The following is a 26977-nucleotide window of genomic DNA, read 5'->3' on the forward strand; positions in this document are numbered from 1 at the left end:
TGAGGTTACTTGACAGAAACCAGAACTACTCTTGATTTTTATCTTCATCTACATGGATGCAATTGCAAGCCATGGAGAAAAGCCATTTTTCTCGGACGCCTTTCAGAAAGAACCTGCAAGCAGTCATATAAGGAATGGTTTGTTTCTGGTCAGCTTCTGCCACGTTGTGTGTAGATGCTTGTGGAGCAAAGAGAAGCATTGTGCATATTTATTTTCCTAGCCAAGGCATAAAATAATCAGTGTCTTAGCAATTTACTGTGCAATTTTGTAGGTTTGCTAATTAAATTGACACTTATGTAGCAAAGATAGCCATTTAAGTTACCCTGTTCAATTTCAATGTAAGCACAGCTCACCCTGCATTCCTCTCTTGCCCTCAGGCCTCTCTCCACCCATCTTTCCTCCGTTCACTGCAGTAATCATATACTCCACTTTTAAACAGGCCTTCAACGTTTGCAGGCTGACAAAATGTTGCAAGCAACCAGAGTATCAATTTCAGAGAAGAGCATTTATGATTTACCCTTTATTGGGGAAGATGCAGCATGAGTGAACACTTTTGAAAATGTATTCGATTACACAGCCAAATACTTTTAATGGCAAACCTAGTTCTTTGTCCTACTGGTTGAATACATCTGCAACTGATGCTCAACCCATGCGCTGAGCTCATACTCCTGGACAATCTATCTCATCACCCTGCTTTATACCAGCTACCCTGAAAGTGGGATGGACACAAACGACACGTTTTTTCCACCCAGTTTGTGCAGTTCTGTCTGCTACGCGTTCCACTTTGCTTAGTCGTTTACTTTCTTTCCTCTTATATAATGAATACCCAAAACTAACTAGATATGTTTGCAAAGTAGTGATCAATAGTTCCATTCAGTCTGTACATCTACAGATCTGCTGCAATACCATCCTCTGTAGTTAGCCTCCAGAGCTCACTTTGCTCTAGGATTACGATTGCCTTGTTGATTACAATGGCTTTGTATAAGCACAAACATGAATGAGGTGGCCATACTGTTTTCAGAGCATTTTCATTGTATCATGTATGCCCATCATGCAGCTAACCTTTGACAGACACTCATCTAGGGAACACAAAGTCTACTCACCCACTCACATAGTGGAGTAGATTTTATGAAGGGCGAGTACCATTTGCAAGGGACATTTGAAAACTTGTGTTTAACCCTATACCATTGCTAATCAAATGGGGTTGTTTGCCAATTAAGAACATTTTAATTAGCAAACTCTAATACATTTTGGAAAACTAATGTATGCCTTGCCAGAATTTTAGGATTGTATAATTAATAAGATGGGAAAATGAGTTACAATTGCAAACTGTTTGGTTTCTAATGGGTCCTATTCATTTTCAAGTTTGTCATGTTGTGGTTGTCTGTTGCATACTTTACACTCTTGCGGAGGCAAATCATTTTTACACTTATAATTTTAATGTACACTCCAATTATAAAACCAGTGTGTAAAATGATGAGCATGCAAGGTCTGGTTTACATCCATTCAACCTTAACTTGCAGTCAGTGGGGTACATTACTATAAATGGTCAGTGGCTGCCGAGTCCTTTCTCAGGGGTGAGTGATTTAAATTACACAAATCACAGGTGTTACAACCTCTCAAGTCTTCAAGACAATTAAAAACAGCCAAACCCAGACACTCCAGGAAGTGCAAGCAGTGTTCAAAAGCAAAATAAAATGTTTTAAAAAAAATATGAATGCATTTGCAATTGAAATAGAAACTCAGCAAAACCTGTCCCTGTAGTAATAATCCAGATAACGTCATATAGCGCTACATGAATGGTTTGTCCAACTTCTAGGCACTGATTATTATACCTCAGTCAATAGTCAGTTTACCAACTTCTGAAGGATGTTAGCCAGCAAGATAGCTCAGCCATTTTAGCATTTGCTGCCGCCATCTGTGTGCGATATGCAGTCTGCAGGTTCGAATCACTGCAAGACCAACTCCGCTTTTCATCCTTACAAGGTCGATAAATGAGTACCAACTTCAGTTTGGTGATCAATAAATGTAAATATGTACAGCGATTTGCTAAAAGCGCTAGATAAACGACAAATACTTTGAGCAAAAATTTGACCATGAGATTAGGTATGGAATTCAGCATCAAGTCCTTCTCTGCATTGTTGGGTCATAACATTGGCATACCATTGTAGTTCCAGGAAACAAGGAGTTTTCATTGAACGTCAAAAGACATTTTACTGAGCCTCAAAAACACAATGCAATTCATGTTTTCTTCAAAGTGAAATTGGCTAGGTTGCCTTTTAAAAAATGTAAAGGTATACAGAAGAGATCAAATGGTCAGACCTTGGTGCAATAAGGAAAGGCATATTCAGCGACTATTGCCCTGTATTAGATTAATATCCCCTTCTGCATCATGTTTTAGCAAGTGAACCAGCTGTAGAGGGGTTGGGAATTGGTATAGAAAGAATTTGTTTTTCCAAGGCTGAAATCCTAATTATGGTTTACTGAATACCTACTATTCAAAGCTTTTCTGATTTGAGTTAGCCTGCATATTTCGACTGGTTGCTATCAATGTTATATTAGTTCCATCTTTGAGGATCTTGCACTGCTGAGGCAATGAACTGTTCCTGTTCTATGTGGGTGGTTCTCCCACTGCTGTATCGGTGGTGCACAAGCTGGGCATGTTCTTTGCGACAGTAATTTGGACTGCCAAGACCTACGGTGTTCCAGTTGTATGAGAGTGTAGCTTGCACTGCTGTGTCGAGGCCCTAATTTACCTCTTCAGTGTGGGGCTGCTTGCACTGCCCCATAATATGCAGGTTCTCTCTATGCAAATGGTACTTCTACTGTTGTGACCCACAATCTATCCGTTCCAAGTATGGGGATATTGCATTGTTGAGACCACAATGTTCCTGTTCTATGTGAGGAAAGCATCATCACCTGAGATCCATGGAGTACCTTTTCTAGATAAGTAGTGGAGTATGCACTACTAAGGCTATGTTAACACTTGTTGTAAATGAAAGGAGCTTCTACCGCGCAGACACATTCCTGATCTGATCTCTGTGTGGGAATCTTCCACCTTTGCTTTACGCCTTGCACTGATCACCACTTGTTATAATTAAAGCTTGCATTGGGGTTGCCCCCATTCGCCTTTTTTCTGTTTGTATGGATGAAGGCTGCACTGTTCCTACTGAAGCTGGCCTGCCCTGTGTGAGCGAAGCATTTAAAAGCTTATACTGCTTTTGTACTCTTTATATGCAAGGGAAACTTGGTGTTAGTGTGCTCATTTGTGAAAGGGTGCTTGTGTCACGGCACCATGTGCGTTATCTGTTCATTGGCTGGATATCACACTTTTTTACTCTTGAAAAGGCTAAAGCAAATTTTTACTCACAAAATCACATTTACTCTCAAGTTTAAAAATAGGGAATAAAATACTCCCACCTCAAAAATCTTTTCTGGAGCACTGCCCTCAAGATGATGCTATAAAGCTTCACAGCCGCCCAACCAAACAAGGGCATCTAATAGTAGCGCTTCAAAAAAAAAAAAAATGTGCTGGGGTAAAAGAAAATGTAAATGCACATCGGTCTGACCAATGAAGAAACACCTCTCTCCAAAGCAGAGTTAGCCACTTGACCCCTGTTTGAACGGACTCAGGTTCCGTCGGGGATCTAGGCTTGCAACAGATTTTGAGACACATGGCATTTAATCTGGAAACATTCACAGTAATGGCCGTTCCGTTTAAGAGGGTAGGAACTGCAAAAATAGTTAATCAATTCAGTATTATTTAGACCAACAAACGAGTGCCCATTTAGCACCAGAGGTCTGAAATCAATCCTCCATCATAGATGGGTGCAGAAGGGCATCACCAGAAGAATGTTCTTTTGTAAGGAGGAAATCGAACCTCAACTTTGGACAAAAGAAAGTCTGGTTGTCACCATTTCCTTGGAGATACCCAGGAAAAAAAATTCCATGCAACAAGGTCTGCAGCCAACTTAAGTAACAGTACTGATTTGCACAGGGAGGAACTGCAAACGGCTAAAATGATCAGCTCAGAAGAAGCTTCTCTTCTATCTAGTATGTTCGAACAAGATTCACGTGTAAAAAAAGAAAAACTATGATTTGAAGACTATATTAGAGAGTTGACAATCTGTAAGACCGTGGCTAGTAGACTAAATTCGTGTGGGACACAGATCTGAACACTTCCTGTAGAACGGCGCTTTCTGAGGATTAGCAAGACCACGCCACAGTTTCAAAAACAGAACCAGCACAGCGCTCATAATTCCAAAGTGTGCTGTGAAGACAGGAATGTACACGTCGTCCACAATAGATACAGCTTACCAAGGACACTACATATACTTCCTCAGCAGTTAACAGATTAAAGAAACGCTTTACTAGCAATTGATGCACAAAGCTCTGCAGAAATAGAGGATCATGAAGGCATTCCATCTAGCACTTTTCCGATTACTGACCATTTAAACTGGAATGGGAAATGCAGAGCATAACAATATCGCTATTTTACTCAGATAATAGCAAAGGCTGACAAATCGGTTTGGAGAGTTTTAAAATTACATGTAATTGATCCATTGGAGTGTGGATTTTCATCTTGAAGTTGTATTCTTCACATCATGGATGATTTACACATATTTGGGCACAGTCATTCAACTAACAATTGTCTATTGGTAATTGACTCTTAACAAGCAGGAAATAACATCCAGTGTGTATGTGGAGACTGAAGGTGGCATAGCACTATGTCTGCATAGTAGCTTGCAATTTAAAATGTTTACCCCTGGGATAGGTTTAGATATATTTGCACAGATTTAATTGTATTACTTAAAGCAGCAGCTCAGCAAAAGCATATCCAGCTGACCAGCCACCCTTCCATAAATGTTTCATGACTGAGTGGCATCTATAGTCCAGTATACATTAAAAAACGGTGTCAGTTTAAGAATTAAACTTTATAACCAGTGGTCTAGCTAGGTTAGATAGACATAACTATTATGAATTTTAAGAGTTAATACTCAATTAGCCAGAGGAATTCTGGATAAACAAGACAAGCCACATGCCGCCTCACAACACCTTTGAGATGGCATAAAAAGGACAGCAAAGAATTAGGGTAAGAGGTGCACAAGTCAAGGAAAGCCCTCCCCAAAGTAAAGTTATGACTTTCAAAAAAAAAAAGTGTACATTGGTTTATAACAAACCTCATAAATAATACAATCCATAATAATAAACATTTAAAACCACACGTTTCTGCATCTTTTCCTACAGCCCAAAAACACATATTGGGCTTATAATTATAATTGGGAATTATAATATTCACTCTTCAATATTGCATAACTGCTATTAAAAGCGAGGCAGGTCTACTTTGTAACATATACAGCCAAACATTTTACCATTTGAATACTCCATTTCATATGCAAAACGACCAAATAATTGTCCTAGTTTTCTGAAGAACAGTACATAAAATAATTTAATGTTTTAAGGATTCCACGGGATCGCGACAAAAACATAATGTTGCACTTTCCCTTTGGCCTCTTAAAATAGCACTTCCCCAGTGTGCAACAAATTAAAACAATGCTCATAAAATTATCACTAAAACGACTACCCGGACATTGTTTCAAGTACTACGGAAGATACCCTCTCTTTTTAGTCTGCAAGCTAGTTTCGTTGTATAACCTGTAATTTCCTCCCTCTTCACAAGTTGCAACCTAATCAAGATCGAAAATGTTCCTTTTCACCTCCGACGGGTTAGTCAACAGGATATCTACGGACACAAACTTTCCGGTGATATTGACAATTCTCAAAAAAAATATTTAAAAAATAATAAAGAACTCTTACACTTCCCCATTTGCCCTCCCAATACAGCATATAATGAGTCTGGGGGATTTACAACCAATTTCCAAAACAAGATCTTCAATGCATATACTAACGAGGGAATGATTTTACCTGTGTAAAACAATATCAAGGGCTGTAAGGTGAAACAGCAAAATGTGTTACTAACACAATTCATTTGGCCCGTGTTCTGTTTGCCTCTGGCCGACAAAGCCATCTTTCCACTCCCATGCTCCATTGGCCTCGATAGACTAAACCCTAAATATTTTATAGTTGGAGCAACAGACCGTGCTGAAGAGTCCAGCACCCATTTAAAATGTGTCTGCTTAAACTTCCTTCCATTATAGCACAGGATGCTGGACTTTCAGGTTTACCAGTAAGCCATTTGTTTTTATATAGTCAAACTATTCAAAAGCCATTGCATGCCTATAGGTATCTTGACTAAAAGCAATATATCTTCGGCGTAAACCACGCAAAAGCAATGCTTCCCTTTTACCCTTGGTGGTGCAAACGATGGTTCGTCTGGCTTAGAGACCTCGCCATTAGCTCCAAGTCGCACTATATTACTGTGCGGTTGGCATAGAATGTCTAAAATGTGTGTCGGGAGGCCCCACCTAAGGAGCTTTGACCATAGCCTCAGTCTGTCTACTTTATCGAATGCAACCGATGCTCGCCACATAGAGGGTCTTTCCCTTCTATACTAGACTGATCGATTAGAGACTGAATAAAAAGGCCACTGCCATCTGTTTCAGTACGCCTCCTAAAGCCTGTCTGAAATTTAGATAATCTTCCTGTTACGTCATGTGTGAACTCATGAATGATTAAATCATACACTGTTGACTTCCCACACCTCTTCAGGGACAAAGCTTAGTAGCTTTATATATGTGACCCAGATTGTATTCTGGCAAGTGGAAGCTTTTGATATGCGTTTTTCCTCTGCTTTTAGGCATTGTTCTATAAGATTATGATGCAAGTATATGTATACAAGGTTATGCTATGTCGACCCCCCATGCGAAGGGCTTTGATGGAAAAGTGAAACATTTTTCAGGCCAACGCAGTGCAGGGAGAAAGGACAGTTAGGACAGTTTTTCTAAAGTCCAACATCATAAAAGCATACATCGGAGATGGTACATCATCTCCACTCTTAGTAGAACAAGGCTGTACCACCTGAGAATGTTAGTAGCATGGACAGAGCAAATAGGCTCATCTTAGGAGGGAGATAGGGCTGTGGCTTCATACAAAGAAATTGTGGCATACATACGGCTTAAAGAAACACTAGGTATTGTACAAAATAAAGGGTTTATTTAAATACAATTAGGCCTAGATAAATCTTGGGGAAATTAGTACTAGAACATAAACAATTATAAAAAACGAAATCCTGATGTGATACAACCCAAAGTATAACCTTATTAAGAAAAGCAATCAGCAGTTCAAGGAGAGTCAAACCTACAAGACATTCAGAATGGCAGTCAGCTATTCATGAGAAGTAAAACCAGGTTTTACATACTTTTTTAGAATACAATCAGTAATTCAACGGTAGTAGACCTGGTCAGTCATGCAATGAAACCCAGTTAAAGAAATCACTCAAAGCAACTCAGTTATAGTTATTACATTGCATGTTATGTTATTGAAATGTATATAGCGCATGGTCACCCGAGGGAATCGTAGCGCTGGAGAGAGGGGGGCGGGGGGCAGTGATCCATCAACCATCTGGCAGTGAATTTAAAAACAGACTGGTTTTTAAAGCCTTTTGTAAATACTAGATGGTTTCACAGATTTCAGTGTCAAAGGGAGATCATTCCATAATTGGGCAGCAGCCACTGAAAAAGCCCGGCCTCCAATGCGAGAACGGCAGAATGAGGGAATGCACAGCAAGCCCGCCGAGGCGGATCGTAGTGACCAAGCAGGGAGATCGCGGATGAATTTAGCGCGCAGGTATTCAGCCCCTTGATTGTGCAGAGCAGGGCGTACCAAGCAAAGCGCCTTAAACCTAATATGCTGGGGAACAGGCAACCAGTGCAGAAATCGCAAAACAGGCCCATAAGGAGAGCCCGTGGCCACCCGGGCGGCTCGATTCTTCAGGCGCTGAAGCCGCCGGACTATGCACTTAGGCTGGGCCAGGTATAATGCATTGCAATAGTCCAGACGACTCAGCACCAAGGATGCCACCACTGGTGGTCGCATGTTCGAAGGAGCACAGTTCAAAGCTAGTCATGCAACTCATACTTTCTGGAGGGCTTTAAGCTACTCAACGGTAAGTATGAGCACTCACTATTTTAGGATGCACTAAGCAATTCAGGGAAAGCATACCCAAAGAAAGATACAGTGTATTTCAAGTTAAGTAACTGAGCTATTGGCACACAACTATCCGCTACCTAATAGTTAGTTGTACCCTGATACTTTTAAGAAGTGTATAATACAGTTTCTAAGGTAAGGAAGCCCTTTATGAAACCATTTTAGAATAGCACCAAAGCTATTCAGGGAAGCACAACCCAGTGTTACAAGTTTAGAAGCGCAGCACCTATTCAAGGCAAGTAAGACCTTTTAAGAGGGGCTTACCAGCAACTCAAAGACTGTTTTAGATCTGTATAAAGCCAACCAGGGAAAGCAAACTCCACTGGTACACTTTAAGACAATGTATTTGAAGGTAGGTAAATCCTATTGGTAAACTTTTACACTCCTTCAGTTATGAATAATAAAAACAGCAGCAATACAATTACTTTTCAAAAGGGCGGGAAACACCATTCAAAGTTTGTATACTTTTACATGTGACTGCTTAAATAGTACTGGCTCGCGCCCACAATGGTTACAGGAAAATTAAAGTTCCTGTGTTTAACTAGTAGTGGCTTACACTAGCAATTGTTACAGTTACAACACTAACTGATAAGCGAGTACTTGATAGAATTTCCAAACAGAATCCTAATCACTAAAGTCCTTCCCTAGTCTATAGCATGAGTTTTCTCAGAGGCAGAAGAGGGACCCTGGTCGTCTAGGGGCCAGCATCAGGCAAGTCGGGATAGGGTTCAGTTCCAGGAAAGTCAAAGTTCCAGAGGATATCTTCTTTAACGAGTAGTTATTAGCTTCAGAGTTACTTAAAAGTGTTCAGTGACTTGAGAGAAAGCACCCTATGTGCGTTCCAGCATTAGGCCTGGGCAAGTGTTATGGGCAAACTCCCAACCACACAAATAACTCTCTGCAGCGTCACAGGATTCACACAAGACCATAAGTGTTACCCAAGTCGACAAAGTACTTTCGCAGAAAGGAAGAGCTTCTGAGTGGATGCCTTCAGGATGCAGCAGCACAGGACCAGGTCGCTGGATTCTTGGTCTGGAGAAGAACTGGGCACTCGATGGTTACGTGCAGCAGCTGTCGTCAGAGGAGGCTTCAAGCAAAGGTTTCTTCACAGATTCTCAGGGCTCTGTGGATTTGGCGCCTTTTTACAGCAGCCAGATGAACAAATATCACCTGTCAGATTTTCTTCACTAATCTGGTCCAGCACTCTATTTGAATCCTTGAAGTCCCCTCAACAGTGTCTCTGGAGATCCATGCACGGCTATTCTTCACAAATAATGTGACACCAACAGCATTACTTTTGGGAAGAGGGGAGCCCAATTCACAGGTAAGGTCACCCCTCTACTTTGTTAGAATAGTGAGACAGTTTCTAAAGAAAAGTAAGACTTTGAGAATACTTATTTAAGAAGGCACATAGCTTATTCAAGGTAAGTAAATCCTTTATATACTTTCAGAATGGCAGAACATATCTACGGTAAGCAATCACTTTTTGCAACGATTCACTAGTTTAAAGTTAACAACTAACTCTTTACAAAAGTAAACTTCTCAACACTTGCTCTACTTTTCAAGATAGACCCTTTAAATTAGTTAGCCCTTCCCAATTCTAGTACAGGAGTTCTCTCAGGGGCGGAAGAGACCCTAGAAATCTAGGAGCCAGCAGTAGGCAGGGTGAGATAAGACTCAATTGCAGGCAAAAGAGTTCCAATGAAGACTGGGCAAACAAGTAAGTAGTTCACTTTGAAAGTTAGTTAGGGTCCAGGGACTTCAGAGAAGACACCCTATGGGGATTCCAACAGTGGGCCTGGATGAACTGGACCAGAGACCGCCCAATCATAGTAGCATCCCAAGGATACACAGGAATCACAAGAGATGGAAGTTAAGTAAATACCACAGCCAGCATAGTACCTCAGCACAGAGGTATTGCAGCAGGAAGTCTTCGGGATATGCAGCCAAAAACCTGTTCAATGGATTCCTTTGTCTAGAAGATGGATGGAAGGACTTTTGCAGCAAGGATCATGGAAAAAAGCTCCAGGCAAGATTTTCCTCACGGCTGGATGAGGCTCTGTGCATTTGGCACATTTTTCAGGATCACAGAAGACGACATAACATCACTGGTCGGATTCTCGTTGTTTGCAAGCACCATGATGAGGGGACTTTTTGGACTTGATGCACGTCTTTGGGAGGTCCAGCAGGATGGCCACAAAGTTTCAGTACGATTCGGAAATCAGAAGACCGTGCAACACACAATGGCTGGAGGGACCTGGGTAATGCAGCCCTGCAAGGTCGCAGCATGACGTGGGATGGCTCAAAATCTAGGTCTTCCTGAGTCGAGTGGGTCTCACCAGGCTCCGAGTTGGAAGACGTCCATTTTGGGAGCCCCCGGTAGATTGGAAGGAAGGGTAACAGCAGGCTCTTGTTACACAGCCCGCTCTGTGGTCAATGGAAATGGTCTCAGACACATTTCCTTAATCATCCTCTTCGGTTTTGGTTCCAGTGGTCGACTTGTCAGCAGCTTCCAGGATCAGAGTTTTTATCAGAAACTACAGCACAACTTCTGCATTCTCTCCCCGTATTTTACAGAAAGGGGCGGGTCTGGCTGCCCAATCAGGACAGCCAGCTCCCTATCCGGCAAGTTGAAAACAAAGGGTTGCAGAGTTTTGGACTTCTCCCTCGCTTCCTGCTTTAGCCTGGGCAGGCAATCCACAGGATTCCTGCCAAAGACAAAAGAACTACAGATGTTGTTCCCGCCTAGAATGGCTGGGGAAGACCTACGAAACCGCAAGCAACAAGAAGGGGCAAAAACAAAATAAAGAATGAGACCACCATTTTAGTGGCCTTTATGTGCATTACCGAGGCTGAATTAACAGCTTGCGAGTAATAAAGACTGGGGGCCTAATTCACAGAACATTTTCCAATGGGGGTTTGCCATTGTAAAACACTTCTGTGAATTAGGCCCTAAAAGTCACACAGGGAAAACCACTGCCACCAGCCAGTCATGTAAAACTTTCAATTATAAATTATTGGTATAAAATGTTAACAGGCAAGTAAGAAAAGGGATACATTGTATCCCCCCAGCACTACACATAAGGTGGGGTGTACTGGTTCACTATATAAAATGTAAAGGCGGGTGAAAACCCTGCTTTTCTACTTTGAACTGTAGTTCACCCAAGTACATGAAAGAGAAATTAACAGGGGAGCCCATGGGGCAATCCAGCATACGGCCAAAAGTTGAAGTTATAGTTTCCTACAACCATACATTATGGAGAACATAACAAGGTCACCCATAAAAAGAGTAAAAGACTAGGTGAGAGGGAAAAATTCCCCCCCTTCATGTAGGCACGAGGTCAAATAGTTACCTAGTCAAAGCAAACATTTCTGGGGTTGACACAGGTCAGGAAGATGTATGATTGATATGAAAATTTTACACAACAACAACGACCTTGTTTTTGGACTTGCCCATCCAGACTGAGGAGTTAATACAGACGATTAGAGCGGGGGCGTGGGCACTACTCCAGGCGACAATGGTTTCTCAGCCTGTTTTTATGCATCGCTCTATACTAGCACCATATTTAGTTATGGTTTTCAATGCAGTTCTTGAACGTAGAAATCTGATACAATGATGGGTGCTATAATAGTAAATAAGGAAGGAAAGGACCTGACCTCTTGCCCTTCATACTGGCTAACTCCCCTTCTGTACACCAATGTCAAAATATTAGCGATGATACAAGGAAATAAGACTATAGAGGGAGTGCTTCCGTCTCTGGTTCACGGAGACTAGGTGGGGTTCATTAGAGGGAAGCAGGGATCAGATAATATCAGAAAAACTATTGAAATGCATATCGCTCAGAGTGCAGATCTCAATGCCAGCCTGGTTTCATTAGATATGGAGAAGGCATCCGATAGGGTGGAATGGAAATACAAGGCCACAGTATTAGGAAAAAATGGGGCTGGGTGTTAATTTTTGTAATCATAGAGCAAAGTGAGTTCCGTAGGATAACTACAGTGTATGTTAATGCAGCAGATCTAGAGATGTACAGACTGGATAGAACTATTGATCCCTTAATTGCGTAAACATCTAGTTGGATTTGTTCATTATGTTGGGAGGATAGAAAGTAAGAACTAAAGAGTGCATGGTCAAGCACAAGTTGCAATATAGTTCTGTAACCAGCAGGTTACAGAACTAGGTTTTCCATCACAAGCATTTGGCTGTGCGATCATGTACATATTCAAAAGTGTCCACTCTTCAACATTATGCACCTTTCCCAACAAAATGAAATACAGTTAATTTAGATACACCAACCTACACTTTACTGTAAAATGCCATGTTTTAAAGTAGCAGTTCTGTAATTATGCATTACGTAACAAATTACATTTTTAGAAATGGAACGGCATGACGATTTTTAAAAATGATGAACACCTACTGGTCTGTGGCAGAGGATACAGTTGGCTCCAAAAAGTTTTATCCCAATTACTTTTGGTTTGCAATTATTTAAATAAGAAAGAAAATTCTTGCCCATCACTTCCACACAAGCCTTTGGCATATTAGAGTGGAGGAGATGATTACTGCTGCGCTCTCTCTATCAGCCCATTTGAAAGTACAGAGAACAAGAGGGTGGAGAGAGCCCGAAAGGCAACACAAATGCAGGGTGAGCTGCGCTTTCAGTGAACAGGGTAACTGAAAACGCTAGCTTTGCTACACAAGTGCCACTTTATTTAGTAAAGCTACAGAATTGCATAGGAAATTGCTAAGCAGCAGTGCTTATTTTATGCCTGGATTGTTCATAATGGAATAATGAAAGGCGTTGGTTAAAAATTGCATGGGATTGTTCCGGGAGGAGTGGGGTCCAATGATCAGGATATGGGGATGTGCAGAAATATAGACATACAATATTACACAGATCTATACCAAAATTACCCTCCAACATATTCACTGACATTAACTGTGCAGGTGGAAGTGATGGTAATAGGAGTTAACTCAAGGGCCATCAGGAGCTCAGTGTAATGGGTAAATTGGGAGGGAGTGGGAGTTCTGGCTTGTTAATACTAGCCACAATAATCAGGTGGGACTAACAACCATCAAGTGTCATCTGGGAGGTCCTCTACTGTTATAGGGCACCAGGCACCCCTACTGTCATTGTATGAACCAGAAACACTTTTAAGAGTTCGGGTGGAGTGGTGGGAGAAGGGTAATTTCAATGTTGATGTAAAGTTCGTTTTACTTTTTTGAAGGTATAAGGTTGACTGGAATAATTAAAAAAAATTTTATCATTTATTTTTTTTTAAAACATTCCAACATCACCTTTCTAGTAGCCCATCACATACCCAGAAAATGTGTGTTGCGTGGTAGAGGCCGAATGCCCATCAAATAACTGGTCAGAGCCAAATCGCATTAAATGTAAAACACTGGACCTAGTTTGCAGATCATCTGCACACATCCAATACCTAACAATACTAATGATGAGCTGAACAGCCCATTCCACAATATGAACCCAACTACACAAAACCTCCAATGATAATCATCTAAGACACTACAGCAATGTCTCCATGATCACACAAGAATTATTCAGCCACATTACACCCACAACGGATCTGTCGAAGAAAATCAACACCCCTTGTACTGAAAACCACCTTACTAGAGTCAGTACTTTGTGAAACCATGAACGAGGAGAACCAAACCCACCTGGTACAATCCACTAGCAAGAAAAGATATGGCATGAGTCAAAACTGAAGACGGCATAGCCACACTGAAAACCCTATAGACATCTTTCAGGAAACTGATCACTGTAAAAGCCACAGATCATAATCACAAAAGCAAATTACTCAAGACAAAACAATGCATCAATTAACTAACCAAACTTGACATTTCACAATCCACGGGAAAGCATAAATGCCATCAAGAGGTTCTTTGCAGAAAAAAAAATAATATCAGGCAACTTCTCCAACCAGACACTGGCCACATACAACCACTCAATGACCCACTTTCAAAAGCAACAATATACAAGTAGAAGGGACGACAGAAGAAGCTTGCTTTGACTGGAGGTGAAGTCCCAGCACTGGCGCCAAGAGTCATATCAGCCAAATGAAATTAAGGTTTATTCTAAATAATCCAATATGGTCAGTGCGTTTTGCGGTGCCATCTGCTTTCTGACTAAGAAATGAGTGAAATTAGTGCAGAGGCTTTGCAAGGAAACATGCCAACAGGTTTCTAAAAACGAGATCTTGATCAACTACTGGCACATGGGGGGATAAAGTTGTGATTAGTAAAATAAATGTTGGCATCTCAGACCATAACATTTCTCAAGACCAAAATACAAAAACAAAACTATTTTTGCCAAATACAAAAAGAGGAGAGGGAGTGTATTACCCATTATGCATTTCAGCAAAGACATGTAAAAGCAACCAGTGTTAAGAAAAGTGTGGAGAAGTGTATTGCGAGACATTACTTCTAGTATTCTTGCCCGTGTTCAGAAAATAACTTAACTGCAAAATGAAACACCAGAACAGAATGTAGTTTAACAGCTCAGAGAGACAGTTTTATTCCACTGCAGCGTACTCAGCATGGTTTACAAACGACCATCCGAGTATCCTCTCCCCATTGACAAGAGGCACATGTATACATTTACAAGTCATAGGGCCTCATTACACGGTAGGCGGTAAGGGTTCCCTTTGCGGGTTGGAGAATTTAACGCCTGCTTTTTGCAGGCGTTAAAAACCAACCCGCAAAAGGACCAGGGAGCTAATTACGATACCGCAATTTGCGGTGCCGTAATTAGCACCTTCCCCATTCCCATTATGCCCTATGGGGCAAAAATGGGAATGGGGAAGGGCAATGAGGGAAGGGGGAATTTCCGCCCCACCAACCTTGGAATAGGGTGGTAATTCCCCTTTCCACCAAGGCGGTGCCGGTTTTTTACCGGCATGGACCAAGGTGCTAATAGCACCTTGGTCCACCACCGTCCGTGTAATGAGGCCCATAGTATTACAATAGTTTTGACTCAGAGTTAAAACTGAACTCCTGTCGTGGTTTCACCTTACTTCACGCAGCTGCTCCTAGGCTAATATAACACACTGGACCTGCTTTGAGAGCACGTGTCAACAGCAGAAGCCTAAAAAGGACATTCTAGGCTTTTCCAGGCTATGTTTTGCAGTTATCTGTTAAAAGGAACCTATGTTAAAGCCTACAATTTTAATACATATTGCTAACAGTATGGAGTAAACAGCAAGGTATTTTGCTGATGGCTGAAATGGGAGAATAAAGGCAGTGAGAATTAGTGGAGAAGTGTTTTTAAAAACGCAGAATTCTGCAGTAAGAGTGGGAAGAAAGCTATTGCATTATATAGTTGGTAAATAGGATTACTTAGGGGGCAGCGTCACTGCAGTAAGTAGTCAGCTGGTGTTTTTTACAGCAGTGGAAACAAGGTTAATAATAGAGGAGTTTACCCTATGTGCTTCACAAGAAACTGTGGGGGTATTATTTCTGGGCCCTTCAATGGATATTTGCAATACTTCTATTTGTTCATGGCAAGGGGCATCCTTGGTGGCGGAAGCTTTACGGACTAAGTACCTTGATTAGATAGGAAGGGACGGCAAGACAATTCTCCGATGGGCGAGGCAGGATGTGTCGCTGCAACAACATTGGATGGGGTAAACATGCCACCAAACAGCAGGCAACTTGGGTCAAGGAACTGTACTTATTAGGTTATTTATTGGAGCGCTGACCTAGCTTCATGAGGTAATGAAGCACTTTACAATCATAGGAGAGAAGAACACAGTGAGGGAACCAGAGAAACAAGGTAGAGGGGGTGGGAGGGCCCCCATCAACAGGGGAGGGCGAGTAATTTGGCACCAACGGATCTACAAGCAACCAAGTGAGGACAGGGGCATAACAAAATGTGGGTCCCCTCTCCAGGCCCCCTGCCCCCACCACCACTTGGCCCCCACGCTGGGCATGGGAAGCATGGCCCCTCGCATCACAGGGGCCCAGGCTACGCCAGTGGGTGAGGAAACTGATCACCCAGTCTTGCATGTGGAGTGGAAGTGTCAGGGATCAAAATTAAGATTGGATAGCAGAAGCTAAAAGCAGCTCTCGGGTATCCGGCATTAACCAGGGGCCATGATCTACCACTGGAGAACATGGAGTTGGTACATAGCATTCCACAAATCTAACTTCCACGTCAGATGCAAACCGAATGGTCTCCTTTATGTATGAAGAAAGAACTGTAATTAAAGAAGATACTTTGCAAACTAAAACAGATTAATTATTGTTGCTCCGTGATGAGTATACTACCCATGATAAAGTGAATGAAGATACTCAGTTTTCACTACATAATTTGCAGACCCCAGGTCTGGTGAAGTTTTCACCAGACACCTTTTTGTTCTGTATTTCATATACCAATGTGGTGTGCACTGGGTCTCGCCAATTAACTTATAAGGAACCGCAATTTAACTTTTGAAACGCCTTTGAGCACAAAGTCACAAAGAAAACAAAGTGGCAAATGAAAACTTGAGTAGAGGATAGGCACAAACCCCAACAGAAGGGAAATGAGCACTGATGGGCAAAAGGCCTACACTAAAGAAAAAGATAATGAAGGAAATTGAAGTAAGGGGCATAATGCCCCCGCCACTAAACTAGAAGTGAGGTCACAAGACCAGGAATTTAGTATCAAATACTACATGGAACAACTAGAGAGATTTCAGAAAGGGGCTAGGAGTAAAGGTTTGCAGCTCCTGATGGAGTGCAATGAAGCCGCCCAGTGCCCCAGATAAGATTTTGAAGTGGGAGTATTTTACTCCCTATTTTTAAAGTTGGCAGTAAGATTATTTTTTTGTGAGTAAAAAGGTAAATCCGATTCTCAATACGAGTATTTTATAAGCGAGTAAAAATATCTTTCAACTTAAAATGCTAATATTTTTGTAATAATTAATCCTTTTAATTATTCATACACACTAAAAGATATGTTTACTTCTTCTGATCTGGCCGCAATAGTAGTTTGTTCCTGTAGTCTAATAAGTCTTGTTCTGTTGCGCCGAGAGCAAAGTGCGGACTGACGTTACGAGTCAAAAGCCAAGAAAACACATCGGCTAAAATCACGTTAGGGCATAGAGGAAGACGAAGTGGATATCCTGCCCGTAAACTATTAGTTTCATACATGCCAACACCCCTACACGCACAATTTAGGCAGCCGAGAGTGATTTTTCTATCAGAAATATTGCCTTTAATTTATTTTTTTACTTTCTCCCTTCTAAAATAATCCTAGCCCAAATGTAACTCAATGAGCAAATGTTATCCGCCTGCTTTTTGAAACAAAATTTCCATCCAAAGTGATCCAAAAAAGTTGGCATGTATGTGATTTGAGGCTTTAGATTATGCAGGCAATTTGTAATGAAATCTTTGGTATACTTTTCAGATGGTGTCCCAAACAACCAATGGCACTTTGATTGCAAAAAATACAGTTACTAAAGAAGAAGCTGTGCCAATTCTTTCAGTTTATCATATATCTGATCAATAACGGTATACCAATCCCACCTCAGAAGTACTTTAATATATGAACTGACAACTCCACGGCCTTAAGTCTGAAAACTCTTCTTATAGCGAACAAAAAAAAAAGAGATTTCACGTACAGTGCCATTGCCCACCTCAGAACCTCTCTAGATCATCATGCAACCATGTACTCCTAGTACCATGCTTTGTCGGTTCTAGATATTTCCATCACAATAAAACTATGCTCTAAACCGAGCTGCACTCGCCTGAGTTCTACACACATGCTTATTGTGATTTATACAGTGTACTGCTCCGTCAGCGTTCTTGCGGATCTGAAAAGGACAGAGGGCTTGGTTAGTGGGATTAAGAGGCAAAAATCACAAGAGAGCTTTGATGTGCTGTTGGCAGCTTCAGTTCAGCTTATCAAAACCGTATCCCATTTGAGAAATGTACATATTTTGACCACCATATCCCCTCCCATTTGTTTTTCTTCTCCGATATTGCTCATTCTATTCTCTAGTTTCTCCCTACCATCACCTCCTCCCCAAATCTCTCCTTCCTTTCCACAAAGGGTCTGGCATCACCCTGGCAGGGACACAATAGGACACCTTCTGGACAAGACCACACACCAAAAGAGCTCTACTGCGGTGATGGAAGCAGTATAAATATCGCATGACATAACATCTGAATTCACATTTGAGCCATATTGTTAGTCAGGCCCCTGAACCATCTAAAGCTGGAAGAGCACTTCTCCATTCTTGTTATAAAAAATGGTTTTCCACTCTTGCAGGGCGGTGAACAATGTCTCTTAAACACAATGATTAATAGAATCTGAAACTTAAGGAAAGGAAGACTGTTCAGGGACAGTAACTATTTAGCAACTATTGTTGAATATACACAATTCATGCCTTTGTGGATATTATATAGTGATCAAATCTACCCAAGGTTGATTGAAAACTGAAAATTCGAATGAGCTCATTCAATCAAGGATGCTAGAAAGCTAAACGGACTGCACTGGAAAAAAACGTACGGTACAGCCTTGAAAGAGACCCGTGGGGCGAAACATCATGTTAGGGTGGATAAAGTAAAAGAGGGTGGAGACACGAGGGGGTCCGAAACGTCTAGAGATGAACTCGAACGCCCCGTTTCTTACTTCATGTTGACTGCAGGCTGGGCCAGGATGTTCTAGATATTTCCTGAGAGAAAAAGAAACTGCCACTCGACTCGCCACAGAAGCCTTCGAGGGGTCCAACCCTACCCCCAAACGTCGCCTCACCTTGCCATCCGCCTTCCTCAAGACTTTCTTGCACTTGCCGTACGATCCGCTGCCGACGGTGTGGAGCTCCTGATAATCCTCCAGCCTGGAAGGCATGGCTGGAAAGCTATTTGTACAGACGCTCGCTCTCGGTGCGGCGTTACACACTCTTCCCCGAGGAAAATGCTTCAAAACTGCGGCGCCTCGGGTGCGCGCGCCTGATTGGCCGGCGACTAGGCGACTTGAGGCGAGGCAATTGGAGTAGAGGAAGTAAACAAGGAAGGTCGCTAGGCTGTGGAGAACGCCGCGCGAGTAAGCCCGCGCCCCTCAGGGGGAGGAGACAAACCGTAGCGTGACGCCGCGCACACACATTTAGGCCCATCCCACATTTCAGAACGAGGACACGGTGGCTGGCGGTGTTCTGTAATATTTGGTATCCCATACCGATCCGGTATCCCCTGGTCTTCGGCTGTCTTCGGCTGATCGCTGATTGGCTGCATTAAGCCTGAGCAGCGTCCCCTCTTCCGGGCTGTAACAGACATAAGCAGCAGAGCACCGCGCGAGCGGCCTCCGTTGCTGAATAGATAAAACACTGTTCATTCTGAGAGAAAGCTTTGCATTAAAAAGAGGCTGTCTTTGAGGAAGCTGCTGGTGTAGACCTTTCTCTTAGAATAATAAACAGTGATTAATCTATACCCACAAAGGAACGAAGCTCGGCATTGCATAAACTTTAACTTGTCATTAAAATACGAGGCTTCGACTGAAGCCATTAATGACTCGTTACAGTTCATGAAATGTGGAGCTGCGCTTTGTGGTAATAACAAGACAGTTACATCTTATGAAAAGCCTCCCTATATTAACCTGTAAGTGGAGTATTCAGCATTGCAAGATGTGGTGAGGGGGACAGCCACAGTGAAAGACCTACTTTCCGCTCAAATGCAGTGCACGCATTTCCAGGTTGTCTCATTCGCGCCCACAAACCACCCACCCCTGCCCCAATCAATTTTTTTGCTAACATTACTAGTGGCATCTCGCATTTTAACACAACAAAAAAAAACGGCAGAATCATTACAGATGCAGGGAACTCATCTATTAAAGATCTGTCCAGGCGCTCTGGGGCAAAATACAGACATCCATATGCATAGCTCCCAACTCACACGCTTTTGGCGGGTGTCACCGCCTTGTAAACAGCGGACTCACCCGCCAAACCTCATGCACGCCCATTCATTTCAATGGGCCTCTCACCCGTCAAAAGTAAAATCGGGTGTTTTCACCCGCTTTTGCGACATAAATGGTTGAGAGCTATGCATATGCAACTAATTTGCATATGGATTGCACCAACAGAAATTACTTCACAGAAAGCAAATCGCAAGGAGCATCATCAGTCTTTGATACTTGGAGGCAGAATGCAAGTGACTTTAGAATAAGTTGTCATAAGTAAGCCAAGTGGCAAATAATTTTGTGGTGCAAAATACCTAAATTGCACTGTTATATATGGAGCAAGTCAGGCTTTTTTTTTTTAATAACAGCATGCTATATTAAAGCTTTGAAGTGAATCACTTACAGAGCTGCAGATAAGACGCAGTCTGATTACATGGTCTGCCCAGGATCACACACTTTGGTTAAATGGTGAAACTGGGATGTGGACAATTTAAGCAACTGAGCACATCTTCACAGTTTTAGTTTATATAGATATTTATTAATGTTTCCCTTTGCATTTCATCTGCTTAAATAATACTTTATTTATAGCAATGCCTTGGAAGCAAAGAACATTACATAAGAAACTACCCTTTCATTATTAACTTTAACTATACACCATTATAGAAATATGTTGAGGAATAAGAGGATGGATTTAGTTTTATTGTCCCCATCCTGCATGCAAAGTCACAATAGCATCATGCACATTAATGTGAGCCTAACAAACCCCCCGTTGGGTAAAGTAATACTCATTATTTCATAAAGCCTGCAGCATTATGCAACCGTCACACACCTGATCACTCCCTCCCATGCACATTTCTAAAGGGACAAAAGTCCCTGCTAATAGTACCCCCTCCGTCCCATCAGTGCCTAATGGCTCACATTGAAATGCTCTGTTGACACAGAGCAAATTGCGAGCCCCTCTGCTGCTGCCTGGAGCTCCTTGGGACATTGTCCTGGCAGAGGTTTCGGAAAGGGTAAGGTGTCCTGCTGCCAGGACAATTACTGTGCTGAGCAGGAATTACTCAGCACACATTGTCCTGCCAGGGGGACACCTTTCCCGTTTGGGCACCTTCATTGAGGTGCCGAACAGGAGAGGTGGCCCACAGACGAAAGTCCCAGTCAGTCTCTCAAAAGAGCATGTGGGGTGGAAGTGTGCCCTCCCCCAGCCCCCGCTCGGTACGCCACTGTGTCCAGGTGTTCTCCAGCCGATCAAGATATGAAGCTTTACAGTCCCTGGTGCCACATCTATGAGTTCATGAACCACCCTTGTGCATTTCACCCATCCTCCTGATTGAAGGGCTTTAAAACACCACATAACACTTCCTCCATTAGGTTCTACACTTTTTTTGTCAAAATGTTATATTCAAGAAAGAGCGTGAACAGTAATTTCAACAAAGTGATACATACTCATCATATACCAGATTCCTTACATAAATCAAAAAATGCAACCTTTCAAATACAATTTTCCATCAAAGAGGCACTAATAAAAACAACCACAAACAGCAATACATAAGGAAAGTCGGTGGGTACAAGGTGTGTTTGTGACAGACAGCAGCAGGAACATCTACAATACGGAGCACACTGATACAACAAGCATTAGCAATGCGAACAGTTTGGGCTTTTTTGTAGGCATGGCAAAGGCACTTGTCAGGCACAGACATATTGGTATTAACTGCCCATTGGTAGTTGCAGGTGCAAAATGGTGGCAGTACCTGGGCATCTAAGCAGTGCCCGGCAAGTTCCTAATATTATACACAAGCCAAAACTGCTGGCTTTGCCAATGCTTGTGCTTAACAACAATTCAATGAAATAAACACAGAGTGCTTATAAATTAAGTGGCTGAATGCAGACCTGGCTTCAACATTTTTATTACACCAGTAGCGTGTTTACAGCAGCAATTAAGTCTGCAAGCTGTGTGACCCTCCTCATATGCTGACACCTGAAGGGTTTCTGTCAAAGAGGCTGATACTTTAAAAGTAGGTACTGGGACAAGGAAGAGGAACATGGAGGTAATATGCCTGAGAGATATGTGTAGAAATGAGCATTTCTACAGATAAAGTTGACTTACGACTGTGCCAGCCCGGTAACAGCGGTGCCGGCAAGCCTACCGGCACTGTTGTTACCAGACCGGCACAGTACGACTCTGCGGGCAGGTGCCGTCCCGCCCGCAGAGTTTCACAGAAGCACCAAAACCGTTATTAACGGTGACGTTGCTTCCTTGGTCCCCATTCCCATTGAGTCCTATTGGACTCAATAGGATTCAAGGAACTCAATAGGACTTGAGTTCCTATTGGACTCAATGGGAATGGGGACAAACAGAATTACCGGCGCCTGACTTCCCGGCCACTGGGTTTGTAATACCTTGGTGTTACCGGGAAATCAGGTGCTGGTAATTTTTGTCGGGTCTGGCGGCAACCCGCCAGTTTTACCGGCAGAGTTACCGCCAGTCCCGTAATGAGGCCCATAGTCTTGTTATTGTTAACAAGATACAGTATTATTCTTCATAAAGTACCTATGCTGCTATCACACCCGGCTGGTGTGCATAGTGTAGTTCACTCCACAAGCAGGAGAGCCCCATGGGAGAAACCTCTCTGCCTGCCGCTCTGTGCTTTTCTGTGCAGCGCCCTGCGAGACCCTCAAACGCCTCCTCGACCACAAACAGCGTGCCCTTGTGGCGTGGGGCAGAGCGATGCAGGCAACACACTAGGCTGTGCAGAAACATCAACACAGTAGGCATACATGGTTGTGCTTCTCACCCCTTACAGCATCTGCAGGTAAGAAGCCCTCAATTCCGAACACAAGTGGGATACTGCTTTGGTGCATGGTTGCAGCAGGCACGCATTATGCTGCCTCCCTTTTACAATGGCATGGGCTCAGACCCTGAGCCAGGAGATAAGTGAGATGTTGTGCTGCTGCAAAGTGCCACCTCTTCTCTCCTGCATGTCCTTTGGTCTAACGTCCTTAGTTCAGAAGATGTGCATGAGTGGAGTACTGTACTGATGTATTCCTCTTTTGTGCAGATCAATACAGAAGCCCTGCCGGATTATTTGTCAGTGAGTAGGATTGATAAAGCCTTCCCTTTCAAACCCCACTGCCACAAGCTTGTTAAAGCATGTTCGCTGCTTCTAGTGCAGTTCTCGGTGTAATCCCCTGGTTTAGCAAAGTTTTCCATACCAGATGATACTCTTAGAAAGTGGAACTGTTCTTATTTCATCAACCTTGCGGCAGTGGAAGCTGCCAATGCTGTCAACGCTGTGAGGCCTCATTAGAATATGTTTCACCATGAAAATATTTTAAATAAATAAAAGAAAAATGGTACCTACTCCTGCTCACATGGAGATCACGGTAGCAAGTGTATTAATTCTCTCCACAGCAATATTACCAGTCTACCTATAATTATAGGCTTTGTATATCATACATTTGTTAAGGAGATGCATACAGCAGGCGCAGGCAGTATGTAAAAACAGATTAATTGGCATGCTTATTAATGCCGTTCAAGGGTGCCCCAGTGATTGGTGGTGTTCCACAGGTGGGGATTATATTTATAACGTGTTTATCCCTTCGATGATGATTTTCTGGATGCCATATTAGGTGCTGGAATGGTAAGTGTTTGTCTTTATCTCTCTCTACCTGTCTCTCTCACACAATCTTTGACAAAACACCCTCCATAAACTAAATGCACTCTTGCCACTTCAATAAGACACCTTGACCATTAACATCATATAACTTCAAGGTCTTTGATAGACCCTGAAAGTATAAAAGGTGCAGTCTAGAGGTGTTCCTCAGATCTCTGTGGTGGGGACTCAACCCACAGAACAACCTTACTGGCTCAACAGATGGCTAGAGTCGGCCATGGTTCACAATCGCTGTCCAAGATCGGCAAGACTTAACCATGATTGGCGATGCTTGGCAATGGTTAGCTATGATTGGGGATGGTGGGCCATGGTTGGCAATGATTGACTTGGGGATAGGCAACTGTGGTTGGTTTGGACGCTGGCGAAAGTCAGCAATAGCCAACTGTGTTTAGCAATGGTCGCCTGCTGTCTGATCCTAAAAAACGTTTGGTAATATGAATAATGCAAATGCAAACCCTTTTAACTGCAGATAACCAAGACAAAAGACAGTTCAGCCAAACAAAAGCCAGACTGTATATCTGCCTCTGCCAATCCTTATGTCATGCTTTTGCCTACTTGGCGCTTATCTGATCAGGTTTCATTTTGGAAACGCTTTCAAATTGCATCCCGATCCAAGATGGCTCCCAGACGCTCTTGCCACACGGTGACATCATCGCGTTCATGTGCTCAGCAACATCTGATATCCGGAAATAAATAGAGGTAATTCAGAAGGCTTCTCGCATTGCAATAGTTTTGTATTGTGGAACGCTAGTGTCATGATCACTGCTTCCAAGGAGCCAGGACCAGCCCAACGTCCTTGGAAGCAGGCCCCTAACCCTAATCCTAGGCACCAGCCGGTCCCCACTGGGACCTTTTGGACCTTGTCCTGGCGCCGGTGGCACCAGGCTCATCAAAACCATCGGTCCCGGCACTGGAAGCGCCGGGCTCATAATATGTGTGAAGGTGCTTGGGTGGACTTACCTGCAGCAGACCATGCTGCTTACTTACCAGGCACTTAGAAGTCCTCTGTGAACAGGAACTACTTTCTTACCTGGGTGGGGCAAGCTCCACTCCCTGGATACAGCACTGGAACTCTTCTGGAACTGGAACTTTTTTCTTACCTAGGCGGGGCCGTGGAGGAAGACGCCTCATCACTCCAAGGCTATTTAAACCACACCCGATAGATGAAACGTGCTTCGCGTTATTCTGCATCTGCAGCAGAACGCTCACCGAGTCTGTTCCAGCCTTTCTTCTTTCGATCCTGAACCTGCAAGAATTATACTTACCATTCCTGTATCCAGTCAACAGCAGCACCTGCAAAGACAAGAAACAGCAGGTTAGCAAGGCAACCTTTACTCGCAGTGCTTACTCACCTGATCCATCGGCTGCGGCCATTTCTTCACGCTGCACCTCCGCCTGTGAAGACAAAAGCATTGTTATTACTTACCGGCACTCCGCGAATTCCGGATTTCTTCACGCTGCATCGCCGCCTGTGAAGACAAAAGCATTGTTATTACTTACGGGCATTCCGCGGACTCCGGCGCTGCAACCCAACTTCTGAAAGACAAAAGAAGAGACATTAGACAGGTATTTACTTACGCCCATCGCGCTCGTCGCAATAGAACGCCTGCAAATACTCCGGCGTCTCTTCAGCACGAACTAAGCTGCAAGGGAAAAAGACAGTTAGAGCGCTTGCATTTACTTACGCATTTCCAGGCGCTTCACTCCATCTTCCATCTCAAGAGTCCTGCAAGACAAAAAGGGAAAAGCATTATACAGAGTCCTGTTCAATATTAATGTGCCATGCACCTAAAGACTATAAAGACTAAAAAGGTGTCTGGAAACTCACCGCTCGTGCAGTTAACGACGGTAACGATCTTTTGAGTTCAAGAGGCCTATGTTTCACCAGTGAAGGAACTGGCAACGGCACCCTGCACCAGACGCAGATGGAGAGTCCAGCATTCACCTATCTAAGGTGAGCACGTTGACCTGGGGGCTCTACGGAGAAGCTAGGAAGAGAGAGAGGGACATTCAACAACCTAGACCATTAACCCCCATATTCTTTCACCTGCAGAAACCTCACCCTACGAGTTCGACACACAGTGCGAAGAGGTTCGACCCCAGAAGCCAATCGAGTCCTGCACATCACTTTTCGAGTCACAGACACCTTCCTGCCAAGACCAGTGCCTCCGTGGGAATCAGGTGAGCGTTACAGAACGCAAAGCCCACCGCAAAATTCCTACCCAGGCGCAATGGAAACCTCAGACACTGAACAATTAGCCCAGTTGCTCGGGGAATTAAGAGCAGAAGTACATGCAGCTCGTCAGGAAACAAACTCTCTAAGAAGAGAACTGATAATTTCCAAGGAGCGAACAGAGGACCTCGCTAGGCAATTGCTACAAACGCAGGCAGGACAGACACCTCTGCCCGCTCCAGGAGGAAGTTATCCTTCTGCATCATCTTTAAATCCAGTGCAAATCAATCTACCCGGTAATGTGCCCTTGGCTCCGCCCGAACGCTTTTCTGGTGACCCAAAGAAATTTGCAGTGTTCATCAACCAGTGCCGCCTACACTTCTTATGTCGACTAGCTGCATTCCCAACAGACCAGACCAAGGTGGCTTTCGTGCTTTCTTATCTCAGTGGCAGCGCCGCAGATTGGTCGATCCCTTTAGTCACCCAGGATGATCCGGTTTTACATGATTTCCAGGCCTTCTCGTCCAGCATGGAGAAACTGTTCGCAAGACATGCACAAGGGCAGGCCTTGGACAATGAACTTCTTTCTTTACGACAGGGTAATCAAGACCTCTTGACTTATATAGCCTCATTCAACAGACTTATAGTGGAAACTCAATGGCCCGAGGATAAGAGAATAACGCTTTTCTACAGAGGCCTGCGTGGAGAGCTCAAGGATGTGTTAGCTCAAGTTGTGAACCCTCCACAAGAATGCTCAGACTATATTGACTTAGTTGTCCAATTGGACCACAGATTACAGAACAGGAAGGCTGATCGTTCTAAATTTGATACCCAAGTGTTTTCTAAACCACAGACCTCTACTAAGGGAGCTGACACTGTGGAACCCATGCAAATAGGGGGCATGAAAGGTCCTTTAACCCAAAAGGAGCGGGAAAGAAGAAGACAGCTGCAATTATGCCTCTATTGCGGGAACTCAGGGCACTTTCTTCGAGACTGTCCAGTGAAACCAGCTAAGAAGGCTGTAGGAGCCGCAGATACCTGTACCACAAGTTCTGAGCAGGGAAACGACCTAGCCTGGCAAGTGTAGAGGTCCTCTTGCCGAGCGTTAAGATCTGTCCCGTGACCTCGCA

General features: G+C 43.2%; 1 protein-coding gene across 1 annotated transcript in view; it reads right to left on the reverse strand.

Moving 5' to 3' along the window:
- Positions 1-19314, reverse strand: part of NEK2 (NIMA related kinase 2) — a 457766-nt gene extending 438452 nt beyond the window's left edge. The window contains exon 1 of the mRNA XM_069608523.1: positions 18861-19314. Coding sequence (XP_069464624.1) covers positions 18861-18956 — 96 coding nt within the window. The 5' untranslated portion in view covers positions 18957-19314. The remainder of the gene's footprint in view (positions 1-18860) is intronic.
- Between the last annotated feature and the right edge of the window lie 7663 nt (positions 19315-26977).

This window comes from Ambystoma mexicanum, chromosome 4q (assembly GCF_040938575.1).
Source record: "Ambystoma mexicanum isolate Mex_15411 chromosome 4q, UKY_AmexF1_1, whole genome shotgun sequence".
NCBI lineage: Eukaryota > Metazoa > Chordata > Amphibia > Caudata > Ambystomatidae > Ambystoma > Ambystoma mexicanum.